The sequence below is a fragment of the Pagrus major genome, chromosome 7, assembly GCF_040436345.1.
Source record: "Pagrus major chromosome 7, Pma_NU_1.0".
Taxonomy (NCBI): domain Eukaryota; kingdom Metazoa; phylum Chordata; class Actinopteri; order Spariformes; family Sparidae; genus Pagrus; species Pagrus major.
This window is the reverse complement of record NC_133221.1, coordinates 12,252,960-12,269,980: the sequence shown is the minus strand read 5'-3', so window position 1 is coordinate 12,269,980 and position 17,021 is coordinate 12,252,960. Positions and strand designations below refer to the sequence as shown.

General features: G+C 40.7%; 1 protein-coding gene across 2 annotated transcripts in view; it reads left to right on the top strand.

Moving 5' to 3' along the window:
- Positions 1–17,021, top strand: part of LOC140999446 (acid-sensing ion channel 1-like) — a 56,960-nt gene that overhangs the window by 38,394 nt on the left and 1,545 nt on the right. For both annotated transcript variants that reach the window (XM_073469825.1, XM_073469824.1), the window contains exons 3-6: positions 15,196–15,346; positions 15,537–15,664; positions 16,630–16,780; positions 16,902–16,958. In XM_073469825.1, the coding sequence (XP_073325926.1) occupies positions 15,196–15,346; positions 15,537–15,664; positions 16,630–16,780; positions 16,902–16,958 (487 nt within the window). The remainder of the gene's footprint in view (positions 1–15,195; positions 15,347–15,536; positions 15,665–16,629; positions 16,781–16,901; positions 16,959–17,021) is intronic.

Genomic DNA, 17,021 nt, shown 5'->3' with positions numbered 1-17,021 from the left:
ACTGAATACCTGCCAACCCTGAGTTCTCAAAAATAGAATGGATTTCAAAGCGGGGACCTGGGTGTCAGAGACTGTTTCCTGCACTCTGGTGACTTTTAAAGAATGAAAATAAATTAGTACCCTGCAGCAGCACTTATATGTTGAATACTGTGTGAATATCTGACATAAACTAATATTCATCATCTAGTTTTCATTCATTCATTCATTTTTGCTCCTGCCTCTTAAAGCGTCTGCGCATGCTACTGCCCTGTTTTGTCTGCCTCTCGATGGTTATTGATGTTGGTGTAGCCTCCGTGACCGACAGAAAGATCGGCTTGGCAGATTTTACAAAATGCACGTCTCTATTTTTTGCTATTTTTCGTAACATTGTGACAACATACAGAACAGTTAACTGGCATACAGACATTTATGGTGTTGGTCCTGGTGTTTCTAGTATACTGTGTATACACACCTACTTTCCCTTCACATACTATGGTCCTGAGCATTCATCATTCTTTATTCTTTTATTCTTCATTTCTCATTTTATTTTTGTTGTCCTCGTTCAGAGTACACCGAGGACAATGTAAAACCATTCCTTACCAACAAATTCCTTGTAAATGTACACATAGTTGGCCAATAAAGCCAATTCAGATTGAATGGAGCTACAATAAAAAGTGCCAGGTGCTTTACATTTACGACTGAATCAGAAAAAGTAGGATATAAAGTGCTGTTTGCTGAGTTGGCTCGCTTAAAAAGTGGCTGTCCTTACTCATTAAGATATTTTTTGGCAACAGAGACAAACAATTTTCTAGAGATGTTTTTCTGAGCACAGGGGACTCTGTATCTTTGCCCTGTGGGCAGCAGCTGAAAGTGGTGATTCCTCTGATATGCAAAGAAATATCTTATTGCACTTATTTAGACAGGTATAGCAATTGCAGTATGGGGTCTGTATCAAAGAAGCATGTTCCCGTATGCCCTGAGAATATGATTTGTAGGCCGGATCATCTCTGTAGCACCAAAATGCTTCATTTATAATGATATGTTCTGACACATTTTACCTTTATAAGAAACAGCAAACAACATATAGCAACGTTTCCAAAACAACATGATTGTTGCAGGGCACCAGAGACAGGAGTAGCAGACTTTCGTCATTCACTCACATTTGGTTAGGTTTAGGCAACAAAACTACTCGGTTAGGTTTAGGAAAATATCGTGGTTTGGTTTAGGGCTTCACAATATATTATTTCAGCATCGACACATTGCAGGTTGTGCAATGTCAAGTAAGGCAAATTGACTCAAGCACAATGTGTTAAAAGAAACATGATTATCCTTCTCCGTGACTCATTTACACGAGACGTCTAATATTGCATAATCTAGTCCGATTTAATGGATCTTTGATACATTGTCGTGAGCGTCAATCCTTCTCGAACAATTTAACAAACAAAACATGTCTTGTTTTTCCAATATCGTGCAGTTCAGATATGTCATGTATGTGATATAACTTCACTAAAGTGAAGTCCAAATTACTCACAGTTGACTTCAGCTTTCATATCTGACATAAACAGCGATTTCCTGGGTGAAAATCCTGTGTTTGTTTGACCCAACCATCCGTCCCCAACTTCATCTCTATGAGGACTTGTCGTTTTTTATAGAACTTCATCTGACTCCTTTGCTGCCATAATAATTACTGTGGCCTCTAAAGGTCACCACCTAACAAGAACTGTAAATATGGGTCGTAAGAAGCTGCTTTCACAGTCGACCGATTTGATTTGGTTAGATTTCAAATAATTGTTCAGTCCCATAGATGGATGGATTGATGGATGATGGATGATAGATAGATAGATAAGACATTGTAAAACACTGCTTTCCATACTTTACACATGAGGATTTAATCCTAGTTAACCCTGCTGTCTGTCACTTACAGTTCCATCAGCTGTATAGTAAGGCCTCTGCCCCGCTGACTGGGCCGGGGGCTGTTTACCCCTCGATGTTTACTCAGCTGTGCGTGACCGGAGGGCGGTGCCCACTGGAGTAATACAGCACAGCTAGCTGCCGCTGTGATGGCCTCTCTGACTGCCTAGGTTTCTCTCACAGCAAAGCGTGGGCTCTCCACATGGCTGGCACAAACAGGCGGGATGGAAATTTGTAGGCGACGGTGATGGCTGCGACATGAAGGGAAAAGGCGGGCAGAGGAGGAGGTTTTTTTATATCCCATATGGATCTTCTGCATATCAAGGTTCGGCTCAGGGGATAGAGAGAGGACAGAGGGAGGGGTAACGATGCTGAGATTAATGTTACGAGTCACAATTTGCCAGCAGTGCAAGTTCTTCTAAGCTGCCATATAACTATTTAATTAAATACAATTATATTATAAAAAATGCACTGGATAACTGCATCACAGTAATACAGCTGCAGAGTTATATATCACGAGCTAATAGTGTCTTATTCCTCCAAGCAGCCATTTGCCATCTCACACCAGTCAACTTCTGCTCACTTGTGGAGAATAAGAGGCTGTCGACAAACTGCATGAGCCTCTATAGAAAGCTGAACAGCTCTGAATAAATGAGAATAGACATTTATGTCTCTCATCGAAACTCACAAGACCATTTCCATTATTCACCGAGAAGGGTCCGCACAGGAGGAATCTGAAAGTATCATTTTTCTGTGGTTATTTAAGCGAGCTCTTCACTAAACTTTCCCTCACTCTGAATAGCAGACACACAGGTGGAGGGAATAACAGGAAACCTTCCCTCAGGGTGTTATTTCCTCTCACTGCATGGTACCACTGCAAGTCCATCCACCAGAGAGACCAGGGATTGTATTATCCCAACAATTAATTGCCCTCAGAGACAGATAGTGGCTCGCAGGCTCTGCTGCCTCCGCTTGATCATTTATGTTGTTTTGTTGTGAATCTCCTCAGTTGTTTTCCTCAGAAAAGGGTTTCTCTTTAATACTCTGCTGATTTGGATGCCTGTGTGCCACATCCAGTGACAATTATAGGGAAAGTTGGTGCAATTTGCTTTCATTTTAATTTTTTTGTAGTTGATTAATGAGCCAATTATTTTCTTGATTTACTGATTAAAAATTTGGGCTATAAATTCCAAAAATAGTGAAAATTACCCATAGCAGCCTCCTTTCTTCTAACTTTGTAGCATTCGTGACTTTTTGATCACGTGTCAGTTTTGAATTCTGGTGTCTTTGAGTTGTTATAAGCAACATAATCTCATGAGATGGAGTATAAATAGCATTCCACTTGTCAATTCATGCATTTTTAAGCTTCTCCCATGTCATTTAATGTGGTGCGGTGTTGTCACAGCTGGGTAACAGTAATAACAATGTGATTAACATTTTATAAAGGCCGCTGTTTGGTTAGGTTTAAGCAACAAAACTACTTTAGGTTTAAGAAAAGATTTTGGTTTGGGTTAAAATGAGTTAACTTACATTAAATATTTGACGTAGCTTGAGGGAAGTTAATTACACACCTAGGACCTAGGTTAAAAATAAGTCAACGTTGACATGTGGTGTTACACAGGACACAAATGCCATCCTCCTTGTTGTTTGTTTGACCCATCCATCCAGCTCCATATGTGGACTTTCCCACTCTTCTTACTACAATAAGGTATTTTTTCTATGACTTTTGTGTTTCAAATGACAAGTGAAAAGCTTGATGCAGAGGGTGTTAAATGACATGCAAAAAGCAAAAAATGCACTTTAGTAACAAAGGAAAATAGCTTAAGAGTGAGAGTTTATTGAAATACAGGAGCCAAGATTACTTCATTTGTCCCAAGGGAAATTTGTCTTGAGCCCTATTCACACGGGACTAGTATTACCTTGGGACCTCTCGTTATTTGTAATAATTGCTGTGGACGTCTCTGATCTTAATCCGTAATTTATAAAGTAAAAATTCCACCACATATTGCCAAACATAGGGGTCATGTGGTAATGTTAGTACCATGCAAGTCAACATGTCAGTGATTTGTGGTTGTTTCTGTTTGATTGAGGCTCATAATATGTTGAACAGCAGTGCTATAAGAGCCGCTATATTGATGTTTAAGAGTGATGACAGAGAAGGTTACGGGCAACAGAAGCTTGTCATATCCCAGTGCAGCTACAAAGCATCTTTGACTTGATCTAAATGAGCTGCAAATGTGTTTTAATGCTTGTAACACATGAAGGAAGTGAGCAAGTCAATTCTAATCTATATAAATAATGTGGCTGCTGAAGAACAGACGCTTCGCTACTGAAACATTGATGTTACAGAGAGCCTCAACATCATATCCAGGAGATAATGGCAGAAAAATGTAAGTAAGATACAGACTTCACTTATCCTGTGCAAATGCACTACAGGAAACACAAATGCGGGGTGGTAATTTCTAAATCACATGAAGTCCCCTGTTATTGGCTTTGGACATAAAGGCTGCTACATAAAAATACATACAGTAAAAAACAGGCAGAGTGCAGACATAAGGAGGCCAACATACACTAGTATGCTATAGCAGACAAGTGCAGATATCAGTGCAGTACATGCAACAAAAACCCTTATTTCACACTCTACTTATGTCCTGAGTTTAGGAGATTTACTGATAGAGGGATAAACAAGTTTTTATACCTGTTCAAGCTGTATTTAATTTGAACCCTGTAGTGTCCCCCAGAGAGGAGCAGTTTGTATTCTGTATGCATGGCAGGAGAGAGGTCAGGTGTAATTTTCCTCGCCTATTTAACTATAGTCTTCTCAAAGAGCATGTGGAAGGAGGGATGCTCCCTCACCTCCCATCACTGTCATTACTGTGTGGACCAGTCTGTTGATTTTTAATTTTAACTTACAGTAAAAGAAGCATATTATGCTCATTTTCAGGTTCACAATTTACTACTTAAATAGGTTTACATGCTCTAATGCTTAAAAAATACTGTAAAAATACTGCCATACTGTTCAGTGCTGCAGCACTGTATTCGCCCTCTGTCTGAAAGGCTCGGTTTTAGCTCCTGTCTCTTTAAGGCCCCCCCCTCCTGGAAACCCAGTCTCCTCTGATTGGTCAGCTCACACACGCTTGACCAAGCACCAGCACAACAGAGCAGCCGTGCTAAATCAATTCTTACGTGCCAAACTAGCCGCTAGGCATAAATTATGCGACTGTGTGACATGGTGACGTAGTGTGATGTCACAAAGTCACAGAATTAAAGGCGGGACTACTGACAAGGCATTCAGGAGCAGTGTTGTCTGTGGGAGAGAGGAGCTTCTGTTGGTGCGGACTTGACCTTTTCAACTTTCAAGATCTTTTACATGCACAAGAACAAATATAAAATACTGAAGGAAAGGAAAAAAATCAAAGAGCATAACAGGTCTCCTTTAACTGATAGTGTTTAAACTTCCATTACATTATATACTCTCTAACACAGCATGATAAAATAATATCATTACCCTCAGTCATCAGCAAACACCTGTTCTTTTGTATAAAATGTTTTTTTCTACTTTCCACCATCATCGTCATCATGCATTATCATCTTTCAAGTCCTCAAATTTATCTTGTGGTTCCGTATGCTGCGTAAACACTGATGCATTAACAATCTGATAATGCAATTTATACCCATAGTAATATATAAGTCACAGGGGCCATATTTCTGCAGAATGACTACTTTTACTTGATACTTAAAAGTAAATTTCTATACTTTTACTTAAAGACGTATTTCACTGCTGGACAGATGTCCCTTGCGAGCTGTGAAAAAGAGCTGTGGTATTCCCTTTTGCTCAAAAGAAAACCTGCCAAATGGGCAACTGCAGTCTGAGTCTGAATTTCGGCATTAGGTTGCGAAACTGTTGCATATTTTTGATGAGGGACCACGCCTTCTTAACAGTTATAAACGTGCCACCGCTGGATATTTTTAAGGAGAACTTGGACTGAAACCGGATATGTTACATGGCCTTGTTTGTAGCGAGAGAACCAGGGTTTTGAAGGAGACCTTGGGACATTTCCAGCTGTGTTGGTGCTGACCAAAACAGGTATTTTTAGTCAAACCATGATGTTTCCTAAACATAACCAAGTGGTTTTCATGCCTTAACCTAACCTGAGCATAATCGTTGTATCGGTATTTTATTTTTCGTGTGAACGCTTCTCCCACCACAGGATGATATCATAATGCATCTATACGTGTTATAAACAACCTCTTCTCACCTGTCTTCTTGTACGATAACGCCTTCCCAATTTAACCTGTATCTCACATTCACTCTGGCATGCTGTGATAGTGCTCCGGTCAGCACACTTCTGACTTTTAGATAGAGGCAGCACTCTGAGGTATATACAACTTAAGTGAATACACACTTCCACTTTTCTTCATATGATATGCTCCCCGCTCTCCTCGGGTCTCCTGAGGTGCACCTTACCCAGCACTATGATGCTATCGTCTCTGAAGGTGATAGGTACTGAGAGCACGGACGGTGTCTGGGAATAGGATGAGAGAGGAGGAGGACTGTCTCTACTGGCCTGTGAAATATTCATCAAATGAAGCAGGGGCGGGTGGGGAAGTGCGACAGGAGATGGAGAGGAGTCCACAGGGGAATGAACATCAGAGTTCAGGAAACACAAGGGAGCGAGGGAAGAGCGGTGCGGACCAGGGAGGAAGGAAACATAGGAGGGAAAAGAGTTGTGTGGGAGCTGGTGGTTAAAATCCCACATATGATAGATGGAAACTCCCCTCACAACAGTGGAGGAGGTTTCATGATATTTCATCTATAACGCAGCAGGTAACATGGGATAGAGACTGATGATAGTTTCCCAAAAATATTGAGTTCTCACATTTAAAGTGATTTCAGATACACGTTAACTTTCCTCAAGCACTGCGAAGGTTTTCTCCCCTGTTGTCAATAATGTCTGCAGGATTGTCCGTCCGAAACGATTAGGTGATCATTACACGGCTGTCCCCTACAACCTGCGCCGCCCCAAGGTGTCGTCAAACATCAATGCACTAGACATAATGGTCTTGATTTGCATGATCAATTCTCACTCTTTATTCTGACTTTGACCTTCAGTATAAATACAATGATTTGGTAAAATGGTGCACCGCAGTTCTGCAGAACACTGGTCAAATATTCAAAGGAAAAAATGGGTTTTATTCTAAAGTTTCAGAATTTATCCTACCAACGAGTATTGACTGTGTAAACAAAGCTTGATATAGATAACTCAAAAATACTGAAAATACAAATACACTATTTATTCCAGTTCAGGTACGATTGCTAAAAACTGTTTCAGCCTCTTTAGGCCAGCTGATTGGCCACAGATATTCATGGTCACTAGAGAATGAATCCTAATGATCTTGACTGTTCCCCTGGCATGTAAATGTGTCAGCAAATAGTGGTTATGTTATATGATTCAATATTCAAGAAACATTATTGTTCATCACATAGTGACAGAAAATTAGCTTCAGTTAGGGCTCAAGCAACATGAAAAACATTCACACCCATGAGACTCACATAAAATCACACAACAATTCCATGAATCAATAGCAGCACGTGTGCAAAGCTACATTAAAAGAGTAGTGTCTATTTTGCCTTGTTTAAAATGCATATTGCAGTGGGGATAAGAGAGTTCTTGTAAGTTCTCCTTTCGGCCAGAGGTACTCTGAAACGGCCACCTGAAGGGAGTAGCTGAAACGAGTGGTGAAGGGGGTGTGAAGGGTCCTCTGTGATGCAAACTGCTGTTCTTTTTTACTGCACAACTGTAAAGTTGTATTTGAGTGGTGGCGGTGATCTAAGCTGCATGTTTGATCAGTTTTTTCTTGCTTTTTTTCAGTGAGAAAGTTGTACCAGGATGCAATGTTAAATTTGAAGACTGACTCAGTGAGTGACTGGTATATTGTTGTTAAAATGTCCTGCCTGACGTTAAAACTTTTCAGCCTCAGCCTTCAGAGAAACATGCACTGTTGGGCTTTTTTGTAGACCCCGTCTGCATGCATGTGTGAAGGACAGGCGGTGGTTGATCTCAGTGCCCAGGTACCTAAAGACATCGACCTGTTCCACCACCTGCCCCTCCAGTTTTAGCGGCCCAGAGGGAGTGTGGGGGGTGTCAGATGCCCCCCGCTGCACAGCTCCTTGGTTTTAGAGATGTTTAGTTCCAGTGAGCTCTTCTGGAACCAGAGGGCCATGGTGTCCACAAACTGCCTGTATGTGGACAGGGAGTGCTCATCTATCAAACAGGACACCAAGGCCATGCCATCCACATATTTAAGGAGTGTCAGTCCGTTGCTATTGCAGGTTATTTCATTTGTGTATATGGATTAAACACTGGCATGTTAGCAATCCTGTTTAAAAATGAAACAACTCTAAGCAGGTCAGAAAGTATTACTACACATTGTTGGTGGATTTCTGGACAATAACCAATTAAAATATATAATTCTAGCTTTATTTGTTCGTGGCAGAACCAAAGCAGATGTTGCGACTAAGCACACCAGGTCACAACATGGCTGAAAGAGTGTTGCCTCCAACTAAATATCTCTTAAACACCCAGCATGATGAAAGAATTGCAGGTCAGGCATGAATTCAAATATCTTGTGGTGTTAATTTACTCTAACCTCTCCTCAAGACCCATGTTAAATGATTCTGTAAAGTGGTTTCATCTTGAAAATGTTCACTTCATTAGAAATTTAAATGTCTACAGAGGCTGCCAAGATGTTTCTAAATTCTGTGATTTTCACTCATCTGAATTCTTGTTGCTCAGACTGGTCACAGTCACAGGCGAGCACTGTTAAACAGATTTGAAAGAAATATCAGATTTTAAAGTGGCAGCAGATGACGAAACGTAAGTTATTCAATAATTTAGTCTGTAGACTAAATGAAAAATAACCTTTTGACTAATTCTGGTATTTGTACTCATATATTCCCATGTGTTTCATTAATTAGCCCTTCTTAAATAAACAAAACTGAACTGAGCTAAATCCCTGAAATGAATTACGATACAAGGACTCTGCAGCTGTTCTAGCAGCTCTCTGAGGCTGTACTTAAGCACAGCTGTGCTTTGAGCTGAATGCTAATGTTAGCATACTATCGTGCCCACAATGACCATGCAAACAGCTTGATGTTTAGCAAGTGTGCTTTTTTTTTTACCACGTTCACCATCTTAGTCTAACTTATAGTCGTAAAGCTGAGGCTGCTGAGAATGGATTTGCAGGTATTGGTCATAAATTCTAAGTGCTTTATCCTTAATGACTCTGTAAGGACACTCCCACACAGTTTAAAAGCCTGCAACTCCCCTCCAGTTAGTTAAAACTGAAGAAGCCTCTTGGATGAGAGGTGAAACATCTTCAAGAAGTCCAGTTGCCTATGATACAGCACTTAGAATTACCATGACCTGGATGACTGAGAACCTTCATCAACATATTGGTCATAAAGTTAGTCAAGGCAAGGCATCAAAGTTTATACAATTTATCCTCTGGGGACCATGAATGTCTGTTCCAAATTCAGTCTGATAGTTGTAGAGTTGTTTCACTAGGAGAAAAAAAAGGCCTGCTGGTGGTGTTGGCAGTAATGTCATCAGGATTCGTCCTCTGGTCACCATGAATGTTTCATAGCAATTCATCCAATATTTGTTGTGATATTTCAACACAGCAACCGACCAACAGCCATCCCTGGAGCTACAGCTACAGCACTGTGGCTGAAAATACAGATAAAATATAAATGTAAAGCAGTCACTTGTATGTTTTCACTTCTCAGACCACAGGCACAAATTGGCAGATATCTATGCGGGCAGTCTCTCAGTAATGTTTTGACAGGCCGTCATCTGGTCTTTTCACTCCAATTAAGCAAAAGAGTTTCTCTATTAAGCCTTTTATTTATCCATTCTCCCCAAGGGGCCCTGTGGTTCACCTCTACTCTACCTATTGTTGTTTGCCTCTTGTCTTGACTTCTTTATTTTGACAACCAGTGACTCAGTTTGACAACCAGTGACTCAGGGTTTGATTCCATGTCCAGGGCATCATTATTACACACGCACACTCAAAAACAGAAACAAAGTCCATTGTGCCTCTGGCTTTCAATCCCTTGCTTTACTTTATTTTTCTCTTTGGAGTGGCTCTTTTCCACCCAAGACTGGTTATTAGTGTGGTGAGTCAGCTATTCATTCAGAACCAAACGGAGGAGGGGGATTGTTTGGCTTTGATGCTTTTATTCCTCAATTATTTTTACTTTTGGGCTGCCAACATTTGTGATCAGACTTCAAGATCACCCATCACAGTGACTGTAAACTGTAATCAGTCACCTTCACAGAACAGACTATGCTGGCAAATTTGTTGGCTTTTTCGCTGTGCTGATTTCTTTCCTTTGGTTTTAACACACTGCAGGCTGTCTAAATAATCACGCAGGGGCAGTTTGGCCACGCTGGCAGTTTGGCTCTAGAAGCAGCCATATCGGTCTGTCTGTTGGTCATCCCACCGCTTTGGTTCAGGCTCAAACATCTCAACAGCTAATAGATGGATAGCTATGACATTTTGTAGAGATATTCATTGTCCCCATGGTGTCCTACTGGCAAGTGAAAATTCTCTACTGGAAGGATCGCTATTGCTAAAAACCCATTCAAAAAACCAAATGACTTGGAGATGAGTGAACCTCATGCAGAAATGCAAACTGATTTCTTGGTTTTAGGACTAATTCCTGTGGCACTTTGCACATGGTAAAACTTATCCATTTTAGCATTGTGAACATGTTAGCGTGCTTTTGTTTAAGCACTACTGTGTCTAAGTGCAATCTCACAGAGCTGCTAGCATGGTTGTAGACTCTTAGTCTTATTAATATTAATCCCTTTATTTATGTTCCTGGACTTTATTCATGCATGAAGATATCTAGTATAGTTTTTCCAGGTCACCTGAAATAGGATTACAGTCTTTAATTACACGAGCTGCACAATACGATACAACACAAGTGCACATACAGTACTTTAGTGCTGGTCACCGTGGGCTGCTTGTCTGCTCGCTGTTGCATTAAAATAGCGTTTCCCTTCTGATAGCTGTTTAAGATTGCAGCATAATAACAGTAAAAGTGTTTGCACTTAGCCAAGACTGCTTTAAAGTCTTTGAAAACATTCCCATAAAACAACAGAGCACTAATGGATTGAACTCATCCTACTGAGACGTCTTTTAGCGGCGCACAGATTGCAAGACTGAAGACCTCAGTAAGTGGGTGGTAAAAGTGCATGGATTTGTGATTCAGAGATTCTTTCGAAATCTGATGTGTCTCTAAAAACAGATATGCATAATTATGTGCATAATGATTAATTACAGTAGAGCTCTGTTGAGTGCTTTTCAATACATGGGAAATTGTGCGTGAGCGACAGCTTTATTGATCACAAAGCTCTGAAGATTATAGCCTGTGTAAGCTGGAGTCAGTAAGTAATGTATTAAATTCAGCGGAAAAGGGATCACTTCAGTTTCTGTAGTACCTTGACAGCGGCAGAAGAGTGTCGGGAGCGCACACTTCCGCTCTCAGAGGTCAGAATTTCTCTTTCTCATAACACTTAGCTTCACTCATGTTTGATATGATTTCTGCTGCAGAGAACCTTTTCCATATGTGCACAATAATTTATTCATACCTCATAAAGAAGCAGAACAAGCAGCCACAGTATGCACACTGAACAGATTGTGTGCATTATACATCTTCAGTGTTTTTACTCCTACAACCTCTGCAACAACATCAACAATTCAACAAGAGACAGACAACACATGTTACCTGACATCACCTCAATTCTGTGTATCGATTAAGATGCTGTTAAACATCGTGACCCCGTATGGATTTAACGTTTATGTAATGATTGATTTATTTATGAAGTACAGTAAGTGCAGCCGCTGTGTGATCTGACACATTTATGCTTTCATTTGTGAAGAAAAGGGAGCGCCTTTCCAACAGCTCGGGAATTTCTTTCGGATGTTAAACCGACCAGCAGAGTTCACAGAGTCTGTGATCAATAAGTGAGGATGAATGTTCAGTGAAGGTTAGAAAGGAAAGACAAAGACTGTGTAGTTTAACCAAAGCTGTGTTTACTGGATATTTTTTAAGTCATGCTCGCTGCTCTAGCTCAAGAAATGTCAGTCTGTTGGTTAGCCACTTTGCCCCAGACTGAAATATCTCAACAACTCTAAAATGGATGGTAATGAAATTTTGTACAAGCATTCGTGGTCCTCAGAGGATGAATCCTAATGACTTTAATGATCCTCTCACTTTTCCTGTAGTGCCCCCAGGATTATGGTTTAGCATTTTGAGTTAAATGGCTCAACAACTACTGGATGGATTGCCATCCACACATGCATATCCCCCTCAGGATGACTTGCAGTTCTTTTGGTGGTCCTAAGTTTTCATCTTGAGGCCAGACCAGGTCAACACTTACTGTGTCCAATCCTTTGGTTTATGCGCAAATAACCTCAGCTGTGCTTACTAGAAAATAGCCATGTCACAAGTCATGCCAAACATCTAAATATCAGCAAGTTAGCATACAGATGCAGTGGCTGATAGCATAGTTTTTTTTCTACTGTAACACGTATTGCCTATGGAAGCAAAAAAATCAACAGCACTGGAGGAGAAAGTGCAAGTTTTGGACTCCCAGCAGCAGACTTTGAGACAGTGCCTGCCAATGGTATCTTTCGGACATCCAGCCTGACAAGCCCAGGGAGGAAGAGATTTGGGATAAGAGCCATACTAATCCATCTTGGCTTCTCCTGGACAGTGTCTGCTCGCAGGGAAGTGAAATTGACAAAATGGAACTCTAGGCTGGAAAAGCGACTGTTGTGCCCACATCTTTACAGAGACCCGTCTCCACCACAACTTCCCCAATCAAGAACTGAAGAACAACTATGAAACATAGTAAAGGACTGGACTAGGTGATCAATGTGCTGCTGTACACCAGCAGTGTACAGCAGTGGAAGACTATTATCAATGAGTGTGAATGTGTCTTGTCATTTTAAACAGAGCAACAGCCAGTCGGTAAACTATCAATGTAGATTAATTCCTCACTCAGTAGCAGTACATGTCCACAGGATCTGTCATTTACACACTCACTATTCATTGTCAATATAAGCAGCCATGAAATGCATTCTGGTAGCGCAGTGTTGCTTTGCAAGAGCAGGGTTGTTGCGTTACCTGCTCCTTATTTGCATGAAATTGAGGTCTAAGCTACTTAATGCAAATCAGGGCCGTCCAGCATGATTTGCCTGCCCCTGGAAACTCCTGAAAAACTAAAACAAAATGAATTGTTGTTGAGTTAAAAAGAGGACAGATTGAGTAACTGCCTTAAATGTCTTCAGAAACACATTTCAGTGAATTGTTTTCATGATTTAAGAGAAAGCTTCCAAACTAAATGAAATCTGGTGTAAGAGGGTGTTTTCTCATTTGATCGATACGGGGAAGCAGTGTGACCTCTCGCACCGATAAATGCCCCTGTGGAAATGTTCTATAAGTCATAAGTCAGTCATCACACATAATGCAATGAATATAAACAGTACAGACAGCAGAAACAAAGTCAGCAGTATTAAGTAGAGTCTGAAGAAACTTAGGCTAAAGCTAAATGTTTATATATGTATATCCTACATTATTAAAGAAATATGCACGAAAAACAGCAACCAAAAAAGTCATTCACACCCTTTGTAAACCATTCTCTTGAAAACCAGAATCGAATTACACATTTTTAAACTTAAATTGGCTTCACTCCATAATTTAACCCAAACAATAGAAATACATGTCCTTTTTTTGTTTTTTTGCCTTTTTATCTTTCTTTACAAGCACCTCTCAGATTATATTTGCTCTCCTGTATTGTGAAGAACTTTTGTACACAGTCTGGGAGTGACTTTGATTTTGCTGTGAACATTATTTGCATAATATTATCATAAAACAAGTCATTAAATTTTATAAGGTGGGAATTTGTTCTTGTAGTAAGACTATTGAATTTATAGTCATTTTAAAGGTTCGGCCTCCACAATTCCACACTATAAGATACGTCATGAAGAATAACGGGGCTGACCTTGCTTTACTGAGCTGGGCTCCTTTCGCACCTCCACACAGCTGGCCCTTTGTGGTGTGAAGTTGTTGTCGATGTTGGATTGTTGGTCTCAGAAAGTTAAAGAAATGGGAGGTAGAGGTTCTGAAGCTATTGAACCGTCCGACAAGCAGTTCTGATGAAGTATACTGGAGCCTCAGGTACAGCCTCACAGAGCTGCTGACTCTTATCACATGAAAAACACTTCCTCCCAAAGACAGGAAACTACCTTCGGGTTTGTCACTGTGAGTCGAAATGTGTGCACATATATCGTTCATGGCTCGTCGTGCCTTTCATTTGCCTTTTCTTGATCGCGCTGAGTGTATTTTTTATTTTTTTTCCAACTCGGATTGATGTCTGCTTCTTCAACCAGCAATCTCTTGCTGCTTGCTTGATAGATGGCCGAAATGTCTAAACTGCCCTTGGCAGGACCCAAACTCTTTCTCAACAATTACTTGGTTGGTTTGTTCTCTCTAATCATAGATATGTCATTCCGTGCCATAACGCTGAACAATAGCCTGCTCCAAGCGTTAGCAGCTAAAGCCCCCCCTCTGCCTCTGTCTCTTTCACTTTGCATCCTTGATCTTCGTTGCTCCCTGCTCTCCCACTCTCTCTCATTCTCCCCGCATGGGTTATGTGACTCATACAGCACTAAACGCTCTAATGCAAGATTAACTCTTGGCCAAAGAAATGCTCCCAATTGACTTGTTCCCACGTTTTGATTAAACATGTCGTGTGCTTTTGCTGATATTCTCACAGCTTCAATCTAACATCTGTGCCTCTTCTTTCCTTAAACATTGTCTCAAAATATTAATTAAATTATTTCCTGGCTGGCATGCTTGGTCTCCATGGTAACATCAGGTCCATTATAAGTACCATAAAGAGCATGAGAGGGAACGTTAAATCTCCGGTCTGCCAGTCTCCATCACCTCACTGGGTTGATTGTGTAACACACAAACCCACAAGGAAGATCTCCTTTCCATCTTTCCCCTTTTTCTCTTCCACTGTCCTTGTCTCACCTCTTTTTTTTTTCTTACTGTCACACATTTCCTCTCATGCTATCTCTGTCGTACACACACATGTTCACACACACACACACTGACATCAGAAATTGAGTCAAACACTGACCCCCAGTGGAAAAGCGTAGTTAAGAAACCCTTTGCAGTTTTGCAGCCCTGTGATTAAAAAAATCTCTCTCTCTCGTGTCTCTCAGGTCTTCACTCGCTATGGGAAGTGTTACACCTTTAACTCCGGCGAAGATGGACGTCCTCCCCTCATCACCACCAAGGGAGGTATGGGTAATGGACTCGAGCTCATGCTAGACATTCAGCAGGATGAATACCTGCCTGTCTGGGGAGAAACAGGTGAGGGGGACATCATTCACTTCAATCAGTGGCTGCCATGTCTGGTTATCTGTCACGCTCTAGCAGCGTGTGGGTGTGTTAATACCTCAGAGTGAAAAACTCAGAGACATGAACCGAGTGTCTGGATTCGTTGGTGAAACACATTTTTAAAGTGTGTTGCTGTGATCCCTCATTCTTTGACTTCCTGCAGATGAGACGTCCTTTGAAGCTGGGGTCAAAGTTCAGATCCACAGTCAGGACGAGCCGTCCTTCATTGACCAGCTCGGATTCGGAGTGGCACCTGGGTTTCAGACATTTGTCTCCTGCCAGGAACAGAGGGTATAAATCATCGCTATACATGTGGCATTTGTTAAAGCACCTGAGATCTTAAAGTTCCCATGAAGTCAAACTCAGTGTTTAAGTATTTTTATCACGTCTTGCTCTATATCTCACCTTACGCTGCCATTGTCCGTAAATATGCTGAGGCAAATAGCGCTCCACGAGCCATTTCACAGGAACTTTAAGTTATTTTTTACACATGATGCTTGTAACTAAACAAGCCACAACCAAGTTAGATTGTTTTAAAAAACAATAATAAAGAAAAACACTTTCCTGAGTTATTATTTATTAAGTGTATTTGTTTAACAGTTAAAAAGTCAATTAATCTTCATCAGGACTGTATGAGTGTGGTTTGATCTGATTTGGTAAGCATAAGCAACAACAGTTAAACTGTCATCCTATTTCATTTCAAACACTACATTCTGATTTGTGCGAGGACGTACATGATGTAACCTTTTTCCAACTGAATGTCGCCCACTAACATTTAGTCATTTGGCAGACGCTTATGTCAAAAACCAGATACAGCCTGATTAATCAATTATCAAGTCAATCCGCTCCTCGATCATTCCTCAGTAAATCCTCAGGATTTTATGTGCCTTCTTCAAAATCACAAATCACATTGCCTCAGTGAGCTTTACGGTCTGCACAGTGTACGACATCCTCTGTCCCTGGACCTTTGATTCATGTGAGGAAAAAGTAACTCCAAAAAAACGCTTTAGCAGGGGAAAAAAATGAAAGAAATGTGTCCAGATTTTGATAATAAAATATACAAAGTATTTAAAACATAAATGAGCAATGATCTATGCACAATTCACAAAGTACAATGTTTAAAACTTTAAAAACTCCTTAATTTTCAGTTGTCAAAACAACATTAGACAGTACATTTATTTTTCTACATAATATCCTATTCATAAGTGTGGCTGTGTATAATAAGTGATGTGATGTATGGTTTGTGGTTGTTGCAGCTGATATATCTTCCTCCACCCTGGGGAGACTGTAAGGTGACGGCCATGGACTCAGACTTCTTTGATAGTTACAGCATCACAGCCTGTCGCATCGACTGTGAAACGCGCTACCTGGTGGACAATTGCAACTGTCGCATGGTGCACATGCCTGGTAGGAAACAGCTCTTACTGTGTGTTGTATCACATTCACATTAATGATGCTGCAGTGAAACACTACTGTAGGCACTTCAAAGAAAGCTAATTGATGTGAGTGTGTGCTCTTTTTGCTCCAGGCGATGCGCCCTACTGCACCCCCGAGCTTTACAAAGAATGTGCTGACCCAGCTCTTGGTAAGAAAAGGCTTCGTTCACATGTGGTGTGAATCTTTGAGGAACTGATACAGAAAGCACACA